An 18,280-nucleotide genomic window follows, 5' to 3' on the forward strand; every position below is an offset into this window, starting at 1 on the left:
TGTTCTGCTGAGCTCACACACATGAAAACAAAATTTAAGTTCTCAGACCTCCTGAACTGACTGAAATGTCTGCAACCTCTTAATTAATCAGAGTACAGGCTTTTCACCCCAAGTTTTCTATTGCTGTATCTACCAAGTGTTTTTATATCTCTGTAAATCAGTTGTTAATAGAAATACAATATTTTGAGATGTCTGGATTTCATTCAGGCATATAATTTTCTTTTTATGATGGCAATTAAAGGATGCTGAAGAAATTTTATTATCAGTGATGGCATCCTAGTTTCTCCTACATATACTATACCCATTATATTGGCAATAATAGGTTACCTAGAGGGTAAATCATTCATACCAATGTTGCTACTGACCTAGTGTTAATATGACCGCCAAAATTAAAATACTGCCTGGCATAAATAGCGATTGCAAATGTTAGTCACCAATGTACATCAAATCTGCGTAGAAAAAAACAGACTAACAAAAAACCAACCAAATCTAGGTTGTTTATGATTTATGAGATATTTTGCTGAAATATTAATAAAGTGCACGTAGAAAAGTAAACCTTGGTTTGTAGTCCACTCAGTTTTATCGTGTCTCTGTAATTTGCTTAAATCCACAGGTTTGGGATTTTCAAGATTTTTGAGGTTACGCAAAAATCCCTATGAAATTATCAAATCAAAGCAAAGAGCTTTAACTTGAAAATCTACTCCGCATTCACTGTTTTTGCAGTTCTTTGGCATGAATATGTATTGTAGATGGAAGATCTTTGTTAATAAATAGCCAACAAGAGTTTAATGAAAATCTCATTTTGACAGATACATCTGTTCTTCACAAGAACACTTAAATTCTTTAAAGCATTTAAAGACCAGTTAGAAAGATTTCTATAGTTATAATGGTGGTATTATTTTATCTATCATATCATTTTTTTATGGACTACTATATGTTCATTAACATTTATGTGCTTTTTTTCTATTCATCTCTCTTCATCTCATGAAAAGCATATCTGGGTAAGTTAAAACACCATGGTTGCTGGACATATCAATCTTCAGCACCATGTTTATTTTCTGTGTTTTATTCTTATTTCTTTTTGTTTTTCTGTGAACCTTATGTAACAAATCCATGTAGAAAATTGACCTAAATGAAAACTTTCAAAGCATTCAAAATAATGGTAAACCTCAAAAGCATACACAAATTTAGGTCAGGACTTGCTCCTGAATTGCTTAACAGTATAGATTAACTAATTGGAGATAACTTCTGTCATTTTTTTAAACAAATACTTTTTAGAAGGTCTATTTTTTTTAAAATAAACAAATATTGGGAGATCTAAAGCTCAGAATCACAAAAACATCTGAAAGTTTAAGTCAGTGGAAAAATTGTGAGAGTGAAGGCCTAGTTTAGCAAATGCTGTTAATGCATAAATTCTGTTTAATTAAATCACAGAAGTCTCACAGAGTACACAATTTCTTTTTTTTTCTCTTTGAGCCCTCATCTGTTTCAACACAAACATATATGCAAAAATGTTTTATTTGTGCATATAATTTTACTATTTGCTTTTTCATCAGTTCATTTTTTTTGTTTGTTTTCGGTTTTGTAGTTGTTAACCTGATGTCAAGTTTAAAATCTTCATTTCCTTTGATCTCTTGTACAAATGCTATTTCACCTTGAATAAGAATTTGGAACTTAGGGAGAAAATTTCATCTGTTCAAAGCTACAGCTTTCTAAAGGTATAAGGGTACAAAACCTAAAAGAACAGGGCTTACCCTGTTTATTTAGAATACGTGATTATGAAATGGCTTTATAAAAGTAGATTTGATAACATTTGATCAAACTGGGAACACCAAGGGTCTCTCATGTTGCACAATACATACAAGATTGCAAGACTATGCATTATGCAAGTCTATTTATTTTATGGGGAGGGGTTGCTCGGGGTTTTTTTAATAGTATCTTTCTGCAGCTCTAATTTTTTAGGGTCTGTCTTAAGCATTCTTGAATGTGCTTCATCTAGTTTAAGATACATATCTTCAGGGAAAAAAAAAGAATGCTACCCTTTAGCTTGCTTACTGTTCAAATGTACACCTATAATTACACCATTGTTAATCTGTGTTATCTGGAATACTGTGAAATTTATACTTCCTTATTTTATCGATTTAAAAACTTCTGTTTATTAATTGCATCTTGATTTCTGTATTTCAGTCATTTTTTCCAAGACCTCCTTAAAATTGAATACAAAATACGTCATAAAAAATTGAAATTGAATTTTGGCCATTGTTTTCAGTCTCAATATTATATCAGGTATCAAAAAGGAGAAAAAATGAGGATTTCAAATTATTTAAAAAACAGATCACTTAAGTGTCAAAGTTGAAACAAGACCTGACCCAGGCTTTAATTAGTGCAGTCTTTAAGTCAGTTGGATCACTTCAGATTAAATGAAATCAGCATTGTGGGGCAATATGAAGTCTTGAGACTCTCCCTACTCTTCCACTCCTACTTCCTACTTCAAATTCATTCATAATATTGCTTAAAATACATAGATAAAGGGTAACTTGATATTTTTCTGTTAGATATTTAAAATCATTATTAATTTATACAAATTCAACTACCATATTTTTTAATACAATGTCCTAAACTACAGGATTCTAGCCTGTCTTAAGTATTTAGTGAACAGTAATAGAAAGGATAAAATCCAAATCCAGCCTTAATTAATTAGAAATCCTCTCTTCTGATTTTTGCCATCTTTGAATGTATGTTAGATTTCAAGTGACAGATGTGTTTAATCTTAATTTGAAAGCATAGGATTACTCAGACAAATACAACCTGTGTGGTCTATTGTCTCTGTCTATTTCTCTTTTAGAAACCAATGATGTATAATATTTTGTTATAAACCGAACATTTAGTGTCAGTGATAATAATAAACATAATAATGTCAGTTAATAATAATAAGAATCATCAGAGGACCTGCGAGGTAAAAACTTCAGTCTGTTTTCTTTTTGAGCAAATGTCCATGAGCAAAGACCATTTTGCAATCTAAATTGCCCATTAGGCAAATTTTTAAATAAATTCTGCTTGTTTTTTACAAACATGATTTGGCTCTTTACTTCACCATGCCTCCTTTTAAATTTATCTCACATTTATTACATTTTAACTAAGAGACATTATATAATGTGTACTGTATAATATCCTTGAGGACTTCTCACGTGAGCCCTACTAGAACTATCAGAGTAAATCCTATTTTTTGCAGGAATATGAAGATCTGTGTTCAAACACTGTTCAAGTATCATCAAGACAGTGTGTGGACTTTGTGTATTGCACAGAGTGTTTGCTTTATGTGTATTAGAAATTTCTTGTTTACTTGATAGGGGAGCCTCGTCTTCATGAAGAAAATTGAGTGTCACTGAATGACGCACTCTAAGTCAAGATATCACTAACTTCTTACAGAAATTCTATTTAAAGGATATCAATATCTTTAATAAAGTTCATTGAGTTTTATGCAATTAATTGATGACAGCTGCTGATACAGACCTAGAATTTTTCTGCAAGGGAAGAATATATATGAAATGGAAGATTTGCAGGATAATAGCACAGTTTAATTCTAATCATTTCCCTCTTCCTATTGCTCCCCCTGTAACTCTCCTGTCCAAAGGGATATTGAAGTCCCCATTTTATGAGACAGTTTTGCTCTCAGATATGTAGGTTGATCTGGGAAATTTTGCCTGGCTCTTAGATGAAAGGTGCTAAAGAAAATGGCCGAGTGTAGCAGTGTCTTCAAGAAGTACTTTTGGCGAGGATTAAACATCAGAAGTCAATGCTAGGAAGGTAACCCTGCTTCTTCAACACACCACAACACAACTTCACATTATGTGATTTTTATTCTGCTGTCTTTGATAAAAGTGTGAAAACAGCCCACTTCATGAGGCACTCTCTAAAACACACAAATACAAGTATTTCTCAAATTTTGGATTAATATTAAACAGTTGATTTTCATGAAATTTCCTGACTTTGCAAGACCAGGATCAGGGTAATGATATATTTTAAATAGTAAATTCCAGTTACTCCTATAATGTCTCCAGGAAGGGGATTTTATTCTTGAGCAGTAATAACATTATCTTTAAAAATACGGCTTTATTTTGGAATTCATTCCAGTGGTAGTAAGTGGTTTGAAGCCTTATCTTCAAAATAGTAGGATTTCTAGTAATGCCTAACTAATGTTAATTTTTCCTTATCAGCTTGTTTTCATATGTTGCCAAAAAAAATAAACTAGCATGGAAATAATTGCATTTTAATTCTCAACTCCTTATCAATGTAATGTGGACACATTATATATAACATGTAGTACTCTTCTGACAAAGTCTGAGGAGGAGAAAATCCCCATGTTCTCCTGCAAAGCATCTTCTAAATTAGACAAGCTATATAATGCTTCTTGTGATCCCCAAACCCTATCTTTGTAATGCAGGGAAGAGGGAGGGAGTGTTGAGCTTTAGTCTATTTGTCTCTTCTTCCCTGTGATCATTTATATGTTTCTGATTTCATGAAGCCAGTGACTATCCCATAATGACAACAGTAGACAACACTCTGTCCATTCTGAAGTACTTGGTTTATATTCCAAAATAGGCAGATCACTTGATTCATTTTTCTGGTGATTTGCACTATTGATCAAAACAATATATATTTTTTCCTACATGATACTTTTAACTTACTGGAAGAATGGAGTTTTTTCCTATAGTACTAGTTCATATTAAAAAAACCCAAGACCTCACCACTGGAGTTTTCACTGAATTCTAATTAAAGAATGTCTCTCTTAGTTAAAAGATAGAAAGTCTGGATTTAGTTTTGGCTTATAAATTGAAGATTCAGGTTTTACAGATCTCCTAGTCTGTATTAAGAAGTCGCCAAAGACTAATGTTCAAAAAGTAAAATATAATTTAAATAAACTTTTATAATAAAGTGGGGTTTAAAAGAAACATCTGAGGAAGGAAGTATAAGTTTTGGAGCATAAAATTCTTTTTACGGGAACAAAATATTATAAAAATCCTTTTAGGATTCCTCCATATCAATAAGTGAGGCACTGGCCTTATGATGGCTGTATTTCTTGTGCATGTCCAAGTACAGGATTTTTAACTTTTCACTAAAAAGTATTTTCAACCCAAAACAATTTCCTTCCACATGCCAAGACCTTTTGAATTATGTTTATCAAACAGTAGGCTTTGACTATAGCATATATATAGGGAATCTTACTTCTGGCCCTACTTTCTTCAGCCAGTCAATAACCACAACTATATTTTCCTTTAGCTCTGTGAGCCAGACTGCCTCCAAAGTAGCAGAGGTGCTTTCCTGCGCTTGGAAGAGTGTATTGGTTTGAGTATCACTGGAATAATTCTAAGCCTCCACAACAAGCCTCAGGCTGGTTCAAATATTGCAAAATCACAGAAGACTCCCCAAAAATATGTGCTTTGCAATTCCAGTATAAAGTAATCCAAGTTTTTCATGGAAGTGAGACCTTAAAGTGCCAATGCCTCTGATGGCATCTCAGTTCCTGAGGCCACACAGAGGTTTAACAGCAAATCAAAGAAAGAGGCCAAAACTTCCTCCCTATCTCCTTGTCGACCAGGTGCTGCTGCTCTCCTGCTTAAAGCAGGAGACAACACAAGCAAGGAAGGTCAGTGACCCTCAAAGCCATTATCTCCTTCTTTACTTAGCACGTTAGCCAGCCCTGCTCTTTCAGCTGGGATAAATGAAGATAATAGCCCATATAAAGAAAAATCTGGGATCAGGTTCCTCCAAGGATCGTGCCTCCACGGGACACTAGCAGGGGCTGCTCCCTGGGCTTGGGCTGGCTCTGGGGAAGGAGCGCATTGCACAGGGTTTTGTGGAGTGTATGCTCTGCCATGGGATACTGAGAGTGACCAGATGAGGAAGGGGCATTCCTGAAAGTTTGTCTCTCCCTAAGGATGGCCATGCAAGCTCACAGAGTGGGTAGCAACAGGAGTTGTGCAGCCTTGTTGTGGTATCTGAGGGAGGTACAGCACTGCTGTAGCACCCTGATGAACCAACTCTGAGAGAAGGCTGCAACCCAAATACCTCATCCAGAGGTAGCGGGGTTGTGGTCAAGTCTGACCATGCCTTAATTCTGCTCTCCTATGCAGGTAGGTGAATACATTTCTATTGGCCTTCATTACTTGTCTCCTTGGGAATATGAGGTTTCTGAACCTCCATCAGCTGCTGAAGTTAACATGGTGTTTGTGTACCCAGAGAGCAGCTTCTCATTTTACTGAGAGTTATGCTTTCAAAGAAATCAAGGATAGTTCTAGAGTGTCTTGGGATATCTGAATTACAAAGGGTAAGTTATACTGTAAAGGATGTGTGGGAGGAGAGGCTAGATCAACTTCAGTAACACTGCCAAGTATTTGTAATGTTCCATATTACTAAAGCAGAAACACAGAAAGTAAAGTAGCTTTCCTGCTATTAATATTCAGGCAGAGATTTAAACCTGTATGCAAAATTGCTTGTTTGAATTTCATTTTCTGCTAAAGCCAAATTTTCTCAGTCTGGCCCCTTAGCAGTGCAAAAATTCCCAAAAGACTACTTCTTGTAAGTAACATCACTCCATTGCTTTTATCTGCTGTGATTTTGTAGTACATATATTTGAAAGGCTGCTAAGGCAGTGAAGAATTGCCAAGGGATAACTGAACCACAAAGACGGTAGTAATAAAGGAGAACAGAGCAAAATTAAAGCTATAATTCCAAGATTTTCTTGTTATGTGGGAATGTAAGCAGATTTTAATACTACATTAGCATAGTCACTGTCTAATTTGTTTTTCACTACAGCTTGTTGCTGAGAGCATTCTTTTGTGTTTCACTCAGTAGGAGGCAGCTGAAAACATGTTGTTAAATACCAGAAAAAAAAGAGTTTTGAAGGACTACTTTTTCTATGCCATCACCACAGTGGATTCTCTACTCCTTTTCCAGGATTAAAAATGTCTGGTGAAATAGTTGAATGTTTTTAATATAGAACATTTTCCTGATAGTCTGGCTGAGTAGTCTGTACATAACTATACCAAATATTTAATACTGCCATATTAAAAGTATATTTTAAGCTTTGAGAATGATGTTTTACATACACACTGATTGTAGTCTAGGAAAACCGCAGATGTGGAAGTTGGATTGGTAGCTGATCAACTCAATAGAAATATATCTATGTATATGTATAAAATCGAAAAACTATATCAATTCTATAACTATAAAAATATATACAGCAGTAAACCATGTAGATTTCTTTTATATGTAATCAATAGTTAAAAAATCCAAACATGGAACTATTAAAGATACAACCAAATCTTAAATAGCCACAGATGGCGTATTTCAGGTGCAGAATAGTTGTACTCCAGAGGCCCTAGCATTGTGCATAGCTTGTCTAGCTGGTTCAGTGTTTCAAACACAAGACATCTCTCAGATTCATCTGCATTACATTCGTGCTTATTTCAGGTCTAGAAGTTGCCAATTCTGGGCCTTTCCAGAGCTAAGTTAGACTCAGGAAGAATCCCTCAGTTTTCTCTTCACTAATGTCTTTTTTTATATGGGTGATCATTTAATATAGAGTATATCAATTCTTTATTGCTTTGCCTAAGAAGAAACAGAAACCTCACCTTTTGTATGTTAAGTGTTTAAAAGGATGTTGGGGGAAAAAAAAGGAAGATATGGGAATGGATTAAGGAGTGCATTCAACAGGGGAAGGAGCTGTATTGTTCACTGGTGTGTTCTGTGCTTTTTTATGCCTGTCATTATGCTTCACTGTTGTTACTCTTAACAAAAAGGCACAGTTGCATCTATATGTCCCTACACATACCTCCACATATTTAACATTTCTTGATCTATTTTTAGACATGAACTTCTGGAAGAAGCTCGGAGAAAAGGTTTGCCTTTTGCACAGTGGGATGGGCCAACAGTAGTTGCGTGGCTGGAGGTAAGTGTTGGCCATAACTTGGAAATGTGAGTCATGTTTGTAGACTACTTCTGTATGCTTGTCCTTAAAAATTTTAAAAGAGACTATTACAGTCTCCTCCTTACCCATGGTGTGTATCAGAGACTACAGCTGAAAAAGGTAGGACAGGATTCCACAGTGGTATGAGGACAGGAAATGTACTTGAACCTGAAATTTTGGGGGGACTAAATGGATAGTTTTTGGAACCCATTCAGAAAAAACATTCAGCAGAACTGTCATCAATTTTGACAAAAATCAATTAATGTTTTAGATGAGGGAACTATTCAAAAAATACACAGATGCTGAGGGGAGGAGAAGGCAGAAAGTAAGGAAGTTCTTATACAAATACACAGTAACTTCTACATGGCAAGGCTGTAACATTTCAGTGGTGATACAAGCTCTTTGTTGGCTCAAGGAACAAGTGTCTATTCCTTGCTATATCAAGCATTTCTACATATTTCTGCCTTTTCTCCTCTCTGCTATAGGTATCATCCACTGATCATCAGATAGACTTTGTAGAGTTTTTCCCTTCAGTTGAAAAAAAAAATTCCCTCTCCAAAGCTTTAACAGGAATATGTTGGTGAATAAATGAAACATGAGAAATGAAAGCAGCTAATGTCTTCAAAATTTCTGCTTCACACTGAAATTGCTGAAGGTACCTAACAAAAAAGATGAAATGAAAACTGCAGAAAGCCAGTTGAAGCATTTGCATAGATTTGGAAAATGGGATGATATCTTCCTTCCCAAAAAATATCTCTGTTAATGTGGAACAATATTTAATTTGGCTGCTACTTGACTTTTTCATAGGACTTTAGGAGCTCTGTAACCAGATTTGTATCAGAAATATTCAGTATTACAGTAAAAGCTAATTTGCTGGAGAAGTGAACATACAAAAGTCTATACATGTCTACATACCAAGAAAGATCTGCCCTTGGTGTCATTCGGGGCAATTCACAATTTGAATTAGTTTTTGACAAGTTAAATCCTCATAGTTTTTGCCTTGATTTGTAGCTGAAAAATAAGATATCCTTCCCACTGTCTCAGAGAGGGGCTGTAAAGAGAAATTGAGGGGAATTTCTTGGGAATTATGATGCCAGTGGCACAAGAGAACACATGAGGAAGTTTATGTTGCAGTATTCAATGGAGATTGAATACTGATGATAAAAAGATAGGAGGACAGAAGTACTGTGTTTATTCAATGAGCATCAGTGCATTCAGTCAGCAGATGGATGCTGTGCATTTCATACTCTCCTGAGGAAAAATTTAATATGTGACACTTTGACTAAAGAATGAAATAAATATTAAAGAAGACAAAGGCTCAAATTTAAGAAGTATATGTGATCACAGTTGTGAAATTTTCAAACTTTTCAGGGCTTAACTTTTCAGCCTTAGTATTTTTTCTGGTTGCTTATATGTAGCACAAACATAGTTTAGATATATTTTAAGAATTTGGGGTTTTCTTAATTAATTCAGAAAAAGTATATCAATCTTGATATCTGAGTTCTCTGTCTAGAACAATTACTGTGTCCTCTTTTTAGAGCTAACATAACATTATTTTCTGATAGAGACAGCTATTTGCTGAAGAATTGACTTATTTTGTTGAAGAACTAATTTACCTGATGAGCAGCAAACATTTGAATCTGTTTCTGCAGGGTGAATAACTCCCAGTATTTATGCTTTTCTGCTTTTCAAGTGAATATGTGAAAAAAAATTAATGTCATAATAAATCAGATTATGAAATACATTTTAAAGCTATGCATAGTTTTCTCATGGCCCTTTGTTTAAGTGCAGATGGTTGTTATCTACATAATTTTTGTTTTCTTTTTTTTTTGCTTTCATGAAACTTTATATTTTGTTAGAGTTTTTTGGAATTAGATCATGTTTTTAAGGTTCAGACTATCATTGGATGGAGGGTAATGGCTAATCCCATCAGTGGGAAGGACTTTTTGAAACACAATGCACTCATTTCTCAAGCTCTTTGATGCATCAGGACTCAGCACAGAAAAGCTTGACTGAGCTCTTTTGGAATATGACATTCAAGTCCATTTTCTAGGTGACATAAAAGTGAGCTAACAGCTGTTTTTTTAGGAAATATTTCCCATAGGAGGTATGACTTCTTAATAACCACTCAATGATTCCCTGTACTGTGTCAAATGAAATGAAAACCCTTTCAATTTGTCAGTGCTTTCCAGATTTGTTGGTGAATTTACTGGTGGCATATTTTGACTCATTTCCTCGACCTCGTGTCCTCTTTTAGTAAGACATTATTAAGATTAAAAAAAATAAAATAATGAAATCAGCTAATTCTGATGGCCTGTTTGAGATGCACCTAGCTAGATCTTTGTTTTCCGTTGTATTATCCCCAAAATGTCAGTGATTATGGCATTCATTGCTTATGTTTTTCTCACAGGCTTTGCTAAGTATAATGTACTTCATACTGTGATAAAAACTTCTCACATGTACGTATCCCTGATATGGAATTATCTCCTTTGGGAAAAAAGAGCTGTAGATAGCGACAGCCATATTAATGGGCCATTGCAAAATGAGAAAGCTGAGAAAATCAAGAATAATTCATACTCAGTAGGTCCCAGGAAAGACTGCTAAGAGCAGAGCGTACCTCTTACAAGGAAAGACTGAAGTGGTGAAGCTTGGGGCTGTTGCTGATCTGGGCTAATAAGTTTAATATAAGGAGAGGAAAAGCATGCAAGTACATATCTGCTAAATCCACAGGTGATGTAGTTGAGTTCACACTTTGCTGCAACTTCTAACCAGTATTTCTAGCTAGGATGTGACACCATACCAGACTGTACACAGATTTACTGTAAGCTCTGTCCCTGCTAGGTTGGTTGTCTGAACTTTGCTTGGTTTATTTCTAGTAAGAAATTAAAAGCTGAGAAGTGTACAACTGTGCCCCATGAGTACACCATGGGGACTTATATGGACAAAAAAAATCATTTTTTGTGCAACAGTGAAAAAATTACTTAATTACTCTTAGATTATTTTCTGTATATAATATTATCAAATGGGCAGTAACACTACCTTTGCCACTACTTGCTCATTAAAAGCCTGGGAAAGGAGTAGCCCAGGGGATGCAGGCACACAGCTCTAAAGCTACTTCAAAGCACGCCTTGCTTTAAACTTCTGGTTACAGTAAAAGCAACCAAATGAATTCACATGAAACCATGGCAATTTCAAAGGTTCTGAAGCAATTTTATTTTATTAAAGACTGTGATGTTCATGCTTATTTGTGTGTGTTACCATGCTTATTCAGATTGATAGGTGTCCTGATGATTCATTTAATTATTTAATATTGGTCATTAATTAATTGATTAATAGTGGTCACAGCACCAAGCCTGACAGAGTTTGGACAACACTCCCAGGCACATGGTGTGATTCTTGGGGCTGTTCTGTGCAGAGCCAGGAGCTGGACTCGATGGTTCTAATCGGTCACTTCCAGCTTGGGATATTCTATGACTGTCATTGCATTTGAGAAATGAAGCAGTGCTTTGGATGAAGCGTGTCCTTTCTCTCGGCAGCTGTGGCTAGGTATGCCAGCCTGGTATGTTGCTGCCTGCCGTGCCAATGTGAAGAGCGGAGCTATTATGTCTGCTTTGTCCGACACTGAGATTCAAAGAGAAATTGGAATCAGCAATCCTCTTCATCGCTTAAAACTCCGATTAGCAATCCAGGAGATGGTATCACTGACAAGTCCATCAGCACCTCCAACATCCAGAACAGTGAGTCCTGTTCAGCTAACTTTTTCTTCCCCGATTCACACTGCAGGAGTCTGCAGAAAAACTTCTGTAATACCAGAGTGGCTCTATGGTAACACACACTTCACAATCAATGGGAACGATCTAATAGAGAGTCAGAATGGCCTGTTCATCACTTGATTGACTGTTGATTGCTGATGTTTTTCCTTTATCAGATATTCTTATTTTTTTTTAAGTCATGCTTCTGATTATCCCTGATGTTATTTAAATTATCGGTATTGAGCATCTTGTTTGTAATTTCGCCTGTATTTTTGCCTTTCTCTTCCTTCAAGTCATCTGTACCAGCCTAATCAGAATGTGTTTCTCTTTTTTTTGTTTGTTTGTTTCTCTTTTTTTATTTTTTTTTTTTGGGGTGGAGAGTAGACAGGAGTTGGGAGAGGTTGTGTAGGAACACGGCTCTTTTGAATTTTGCTCCTATTCCCCTTTTTTGCTCCCTTTCCAATGTTATCTAATCTGAGTCAGCTGGCTTTAGGCTCTTCATGCTTTTAAGAGAAGCAGTGATTGGAGGTGTGAAGGGAGCCATCTGGAAGGTAGAAGTGGAGTGTGTGCATTCAGTGAGCAAGGGAGAGAGAGTGGCAGCAGACAGGAGGGAAGCAAATAAAGAAGAAACAGAGATACAAGGCAGAAAGAAAAGGGGAATATATCAAAAAGGGTAAGGAAAGAGGATAGGGGAGAGTAAGAATCAATATGCTATAGACAAAAAAGCACCTTTTAGTTGAAAATGAAGAAAAACAGGCCAAATGGATGAGGAGAAAAAAAAGAAGTAAGATAACAAAAGAGGAGTTTCATGCTGGGATATGGTGATGATGATGGCCATGAAAGAAGCAATCGAGTTGGAAAAAAAAAAGAGGCTTGATCAGGTGGAAAACACAGCATAGAAGTGAGGGACATAGACTTCTACTCCTGTAGTGTAGCTCAGATGTCTACTACAAAGACAATAATGTTAATAATAATAATATTTATACTTTGTAGTATCATGTCTTCATTAAATTCCTGGAGAATCATTTGGTGGAAATTAGAATTCAGATACCTTAGAGAGGTACAAGATCCACATAAGCAACTGGGCAACAGGGCTCTAATGTTGCTGTTGATTGGCCTTTTATCTTCATATTGCTAGTGTTCTTTAAATATTGTACTTCCACATCTGATACTTTCTCCCCTGAGAACAGTTTTATGTGTCATAACCATGGTAATACTATGAATCATAATGGATTTTACTTAAGTAAGGCAGAATAGACTCAATAATGTTGAATTACTACACAAAATTAATTTCGATTTTAAAAGCATAAGGGCATATTTCAAAGCATAAAAGTATTTACACTTATGAAGCGAGAGAACATTACATTCAAGCTAAAACTATTAGGAATACTTTTGCCTTGTTCTTTTTCATTCTTCCTGAGCAACTGTGAGCACAAAGCTGTCCTGCCCTGGAATGTGCATTTCTGAGTCCCAAGTCTTTCTGCCTCCCCTCTTTCTCAGCAAAGGAGTTAATTTACCTCAGCTCTCCAGAAAACATAGCAGACACCCGCACCCCCTCCCTGCCTCATCTCATCGTCCTAGTAATAATCTGATGGAAAACAATAGGATGAGGAAAAATAGTTTTACAAGTGAATTCTCTTGACATTTTTATTTACATAAACATGGCGAAAATAATAATTATTTAGATTACAATATGAGCATGTGATGTGTGCAGAATATTTGGGCTGGAAAATCTTTGGGAACTGAAGCTTACCTCCAGACAGAGCTGTGAGCTAAAAGTTGTATTTGCCAGTTGTTTATGAAATGTAGCTTTAATTATTATTCTTTCCTTTGTGGCGGTGCTCTGCCGGATTTCATCCATCAGTTCTAGTTGAAATACTCCATCACATCTGTTCAGAATCCACTAATGGAAGATACGAAACAAGTTGTCTAAAGTTGTCTCTAGTTGCAGCTTGGTAGAGGCAAGAACATGGTTGTGCTGATGGTGATGCTATGCGCTGTTAACTTACAGTGGTGCTGCCTTTCTTCTTTACCACTGCTTACCTAATGTGGATCCCACCTGCCTTCCTGCGGGCCTTGTCCATAGCCCTCAGGCAATGTTTGGGTGACCCATGAAGAAATGGAAAATCTTGCTGCTCCAGCTAAAACGGTTAGTCTTTCCATTTCCATTTAAAATGGTTTTAGTGCCCCAAAAAGAATTGGGCTGTATCTGCTTTAACACAAATGCTGTATCTTCTGTAGGATGCTTCCCAAGCATGCTATTAGAAAGTCACAGGGAGTAATGAAGTTGAATTTAAAGAACAGTTACATAACCTGTCAGCAAAAGAATTTAGAAACTGTATCGCCATCACAAAAATTGTGTGACTCTAAAACCAGTACTGGAGTTTTAGAGTACATAATACTTTCAGTGCCAGTGTGAAACACCATTTAATGAAATGAAATTGTCACGGTTACGAGTGCAACATTTCCACTGTACTCTACTCCCTAATGCCTCTTCTAAATATAGTTTTATATATGCTGACACAGAAAGAAATAAGAAAGGCTTGAGAATAGTGCATTACACAACTTCATGTTTTCATTAGTGCTGTGTCTTGCTTTTTAATTTTGGGTGCATGGAGAGTGTAATTTACTGAGTGATTTTTGTCAAACCTCTCTCTAAATGCTAAAATAGTTCTGACTTTTTTTTTTTTTTACTTGGAACATGTGTTATTTTAGGTTTTGGGTTTTGGCATTACATCATAATAATTCTATAAAGGTGCTTATAAAACACGATACAATCCTACAATGAGATCTCTGAAAAACCGATCTTCAATTTGGAAAACTTTATAGTCAGACCAATCCATAAATGGTGGGAGAGGTACTGGAGCTAAATTTTGGTGCAGTAAAGACTTATCTCTTAGAAGTTTATGCGTGTTATAGTATTTAAAGTTTTATCATCAACATTAATGAAGCCAATTCTCATCAATAATTTTTTTTTTTTTTACAACTGAGTTGATTTCCAGTTTTATTATTGTTGGTAAACATAAATGCAAATATAACAACACTGAACTGACTACTGAAGAAGTAGACTTGATCCTTTAACTGGCCAGCCAGAAAAATACAGTTTTGCCATAAAAAATGTTATGTAAAAAGCTCCTTTACAATACATTTTCAAGAAGAGACCTTTTTGTTGTGAATATTTTAAAATCTAACTAGAAACAAAAAGTGATATCTCTAACGCTCAATTTATAAGTAAGTGGTTGTGTTTTGATTATGAAACTGTGAATTGTTTAAATAATGCCTTAAAATTTCACTGAGATATGATGATTTTATACCATGAAAATTCAGCTAGATTTGCCCTAGTAAGATTTTATGGGTTTGGTCTTGTAATTTTTCAGGTAGTTTAGCCCAGGATGTTGCCACTGATTGGAGTTATTTTATCAGGTCATTTTATGTATATTTTTTCATTTTTATTAACATACATATGAAACCCACATATTTTTATAATTCTTTTTTGTTGTCTTTACCTGCTTTACTAATTGGTTCCTGCTCATAATACAGAAAGAGTCTGAAGAAGGCAGTTGGGCTCAGGTATGACCTTTCACGTGATTTTTTTAAACTGAAAGTTAATAACAATATAATTGATTACATCAATATGCATATAGTACTGTACTGTGACAGGATCTCAATGGGTGAATTACGACATGTATTTTAGAGTTCTTCTAATACAGAGAATATATTCTCTGGGCAGGTTTGTTAGACAAAGCAGAAAGAGGTACATATGCTGTGAATAATTTTCATTAAAAAATTACTACATTCCAGAGATATATTCTACTTCCCACTTAAAACTAGTAGAAGTATTTGAGAATAGGAAAATAAAATATGTCAAGAGTTTGAGAGCTAACTTTTCTAAAATTACTCTGAATTTTTTTTTAGAACAATTGTATAAATCACACCCAAGTATCAGTCTACAAATAGTTTTTTATAATTTAGTTACACTACCAATTAGATAAATTTTTAAAACTTCTTTCTTTCTAATATATACCGATTTTTACACAAGCTTGCTATCTTTACTGATGGCATTCCTTTTCTCTTCAAAATCTTACAAGAATGAGAGATGAGTGGAATATATTTTCCCCCACAGAAAATATATCTGGCTTGTACTGTGTTATTCATTTTTGTATAATGGCATTAAAAGCAAAACCAAAAAGTTAGACTTGAAAGTGATGCTCAAAGCTGAGCATGATCTTGTTGAGGAAGTGTTAACCTTGCACTTTATGAGTTCTCTGTTCTGTTAAGATTTGTAGTACAAAATAATTGACAACAGTGAGATGTAAAAATATATTTTGCATCTTAATAGTGCAACTTGCATAAAAATAGATCAATATGCATGTTTTTTCATAGCTCTCTTCCTCACCCTACTGAAATTTCAGCTGAACAATGAAGCCTGAATACTAGCTTCTAGGAGGAAGCTGCTTTGCTCCTATCTCAATTAATTTATTGAGCTCTACATATGATGCACTTAGGTTCAAGCTGTTCACAGCTGAAAAGGTCTCATTAAAATGTAAGCTTGAGTGCCAAACAACCGAAATTAACTTTTACTCTCAAAAGGACTACAAGTGTGTAACCATAAAGTTTCATTAGATAGTATTTAGAAAATCCTATTTCCCACTAAACAGTGACACAAACCTCAGTTGATTCTCTGGAGCCATGTTTGTATTACTAGATTCACAGTAGGATCTGCCTGGCATGCATATTCTAGAAGGTCAGTTGAAAGCAAGTAAGATTATGAAACACACGCGTTTTGATTGTGTAACAAGTTTGCTTGCATTTAAAACTCAAAACTGAAAAAAAAATCCTTAAAATTTACAAGGTTAGAAAACAAAACACAATGGGTAAAACTGCTATCAGAAACAAATATCTCACAGTGGCTCCCTCTTCCAATGTTAAATGTTAAAACAGAATTTATTTTTTTTAGATAGAATTTCTCTAAGCTAGGAAGTCTCACAAGAAATGGGCAGAGCAGCCATATTCTGTCTTTAATCTGTGGTGCAACCTTGAACAAACTCAAAATTTATTCCTTCTCTCTTTTCTTTTCTCTGTAGACCCTGGCTTATGGTGATATGAACCATGAATGGATAGGTAACGAATGGCTCCCCAGTCTGGGTTTACCTCAGTACCGAAGTTACTTTATGGAATGCCTGGTAGATGCGAGGATGTTAGATCACCTGACAAAGAAAGATCTGCGTGTGCACCTAAAAATGGTGGATAGTTTTCATCGGTAGGTTGGCATAACGACTACACCTATAAAAATGCTTATGTGTTTGCTGTAGTGCTCAGAGTGCACAAAATAAAAACACTTTCTGTTCTTCTGGTGCAGAAAACCACGCACAAAAGTGAGGGCTGACTGTCCGAAATCTGAATTGAGAGAGATTTTTTTAGTAATAGCGACCGCATTGCAGTTATACCTCTCAAAACCAAGATACTGGTACAGACAAATTTCATAATGAGCAGGGAACCACTAATATATCAATAAACCCTTGACAATACAGAAATAGTAACAATTTAAGTGGTTTAAAGTATCAGAAAATGTTAGACTAAGATTCAAAGCCCTGAGATCTCATAATAATGCAAAGCTATTTTGTGTAGCACATAAAAGCTGTTAACAGTACAAGCAAATTGGCAGTTGCTCAGGTTACCTAGGGATATGCCAGGAAGCTAAACTGGAAATATGGCAATAAAGGCATTTAAACTTTAAGGTGAATGATGTTTATGTGACAAGAAGTGGATTTCTTTTTACTAAACTGTCTGATTTGTAATTTTTTTTGAGGCCTGGTTTGACAAAACATTTCGTGGCTCGCAAGGGCTGACCTCTTCTGAATACAACTTTTAATGCTTTGGATTTCTTACACTAGAACATTTATTCAAACATACTCATTTTGATTTTGTCCATTTCATCCCTGAAATCTGTGAATTTTTTTAATGGTTTTGCTCTCTTCTCTGTTCTCAAGATTTGCTACATGAGCACCATGAAACACCTCATGTGAAATGCAGGAAACACATCCTATATATGTTCCTATCTTCAAAATTATCTTTATTAACTCTGTAAATGTTTCTCTTTAAATAACAGAACAAGCTTGCAATATGGAATCATGTGTTTAAAGAGGTTGAATTATGATAGAAAAGAACTGGAAAAGCGAAGAGAAATGAGTCAACATGAAATAAAAGGTGATAGTTCCTGGGAATGAATACTGGGAATGTTTCTTCTCTTAAAACTTGACACTGGTAACCCCTTGTCATGCCATTTTAGCAAAGCATTTAACGTGCTTTAAGCGTTAAGTCCATCTGTCTTCAGAACACATCCTAGCTCCTTAAATTAGGCACAGTCAAATACTTTGCTAAATTGGGGCTACAGTTCCTAATGGCTGTTTGATACATACATTTTGCTAAACTGGTTTTGGGGACAGATTTTATCTGAGCCTCTTTCAGGGTCAGAAGTGGAAGACCAAACAGCCTGCAGCTCAGTGGGATGTGCTGGGGACAATGCTGGAAAACGGGAGTACTCAGGACCCTCTCACTG

The 18,280-nt window shown here is 35.4% G+C and overlaps 1 protein-coding gene across 13 annotated transcripts in view; it reads left to right on the forward strand.

Annotated features, from left to right (window-relative positions):
- The window catches only part of PPFIA2 (PTPRF interacting protein alpha 2), a 324,459-nt gene that overhangs the window by 297,055 nt on the left and 9,124 nt on the right, over positions 1 to 18,280 (forward strand). For all 13 annotated transcript variants that reach the window (XM_039386745.1, XM_027747811.2, XM_039386744.1 and 10 more), the window contains 6 exons: positions 7,870 to 7,951; positions 11,506 to 11,706; positions 13,808 to 13,870; positions 15,262 to 15,291; positions 16,806 to 16,981; positions 17,831 to 17,928. In XM_039386745.1, coding sequence (XP_039242679.1) covers positions 7,870 to 7,951; positions 11,506 to 11,706; positions 13,808 to 13,870; positions 15,262 to 15,291; positions 16,806 to 16,981; positions 17,831 to 17,928 — 650 coding nt within the window. The remainder of the gene's footprint in view (positions 1 to 7,869; positions 7,952 to 11,505; positions 11,707 to 13,807; positions 13,871 to 15,261; positions 15,292 to 16,805; positions 16,982 to 17,830; positions 17,929 to 18,280) is intronic.

This window comes from Pipra filicauda, unplaced genomic scaffold (assembly GCF_003945595.2).
Source record: "Pipra filicauda isolate LSUMZ 115617 unplaced genomic scaffold, ASM394559v2 scaffold4_size7858003_pilon, whole genome shotgun sequence".
Lineage (NCBI taxonomy): Eukaryota > Metazoa > Chordata > Aves > Passeriformes > Pipridae > Pipra > Pipra filicauda.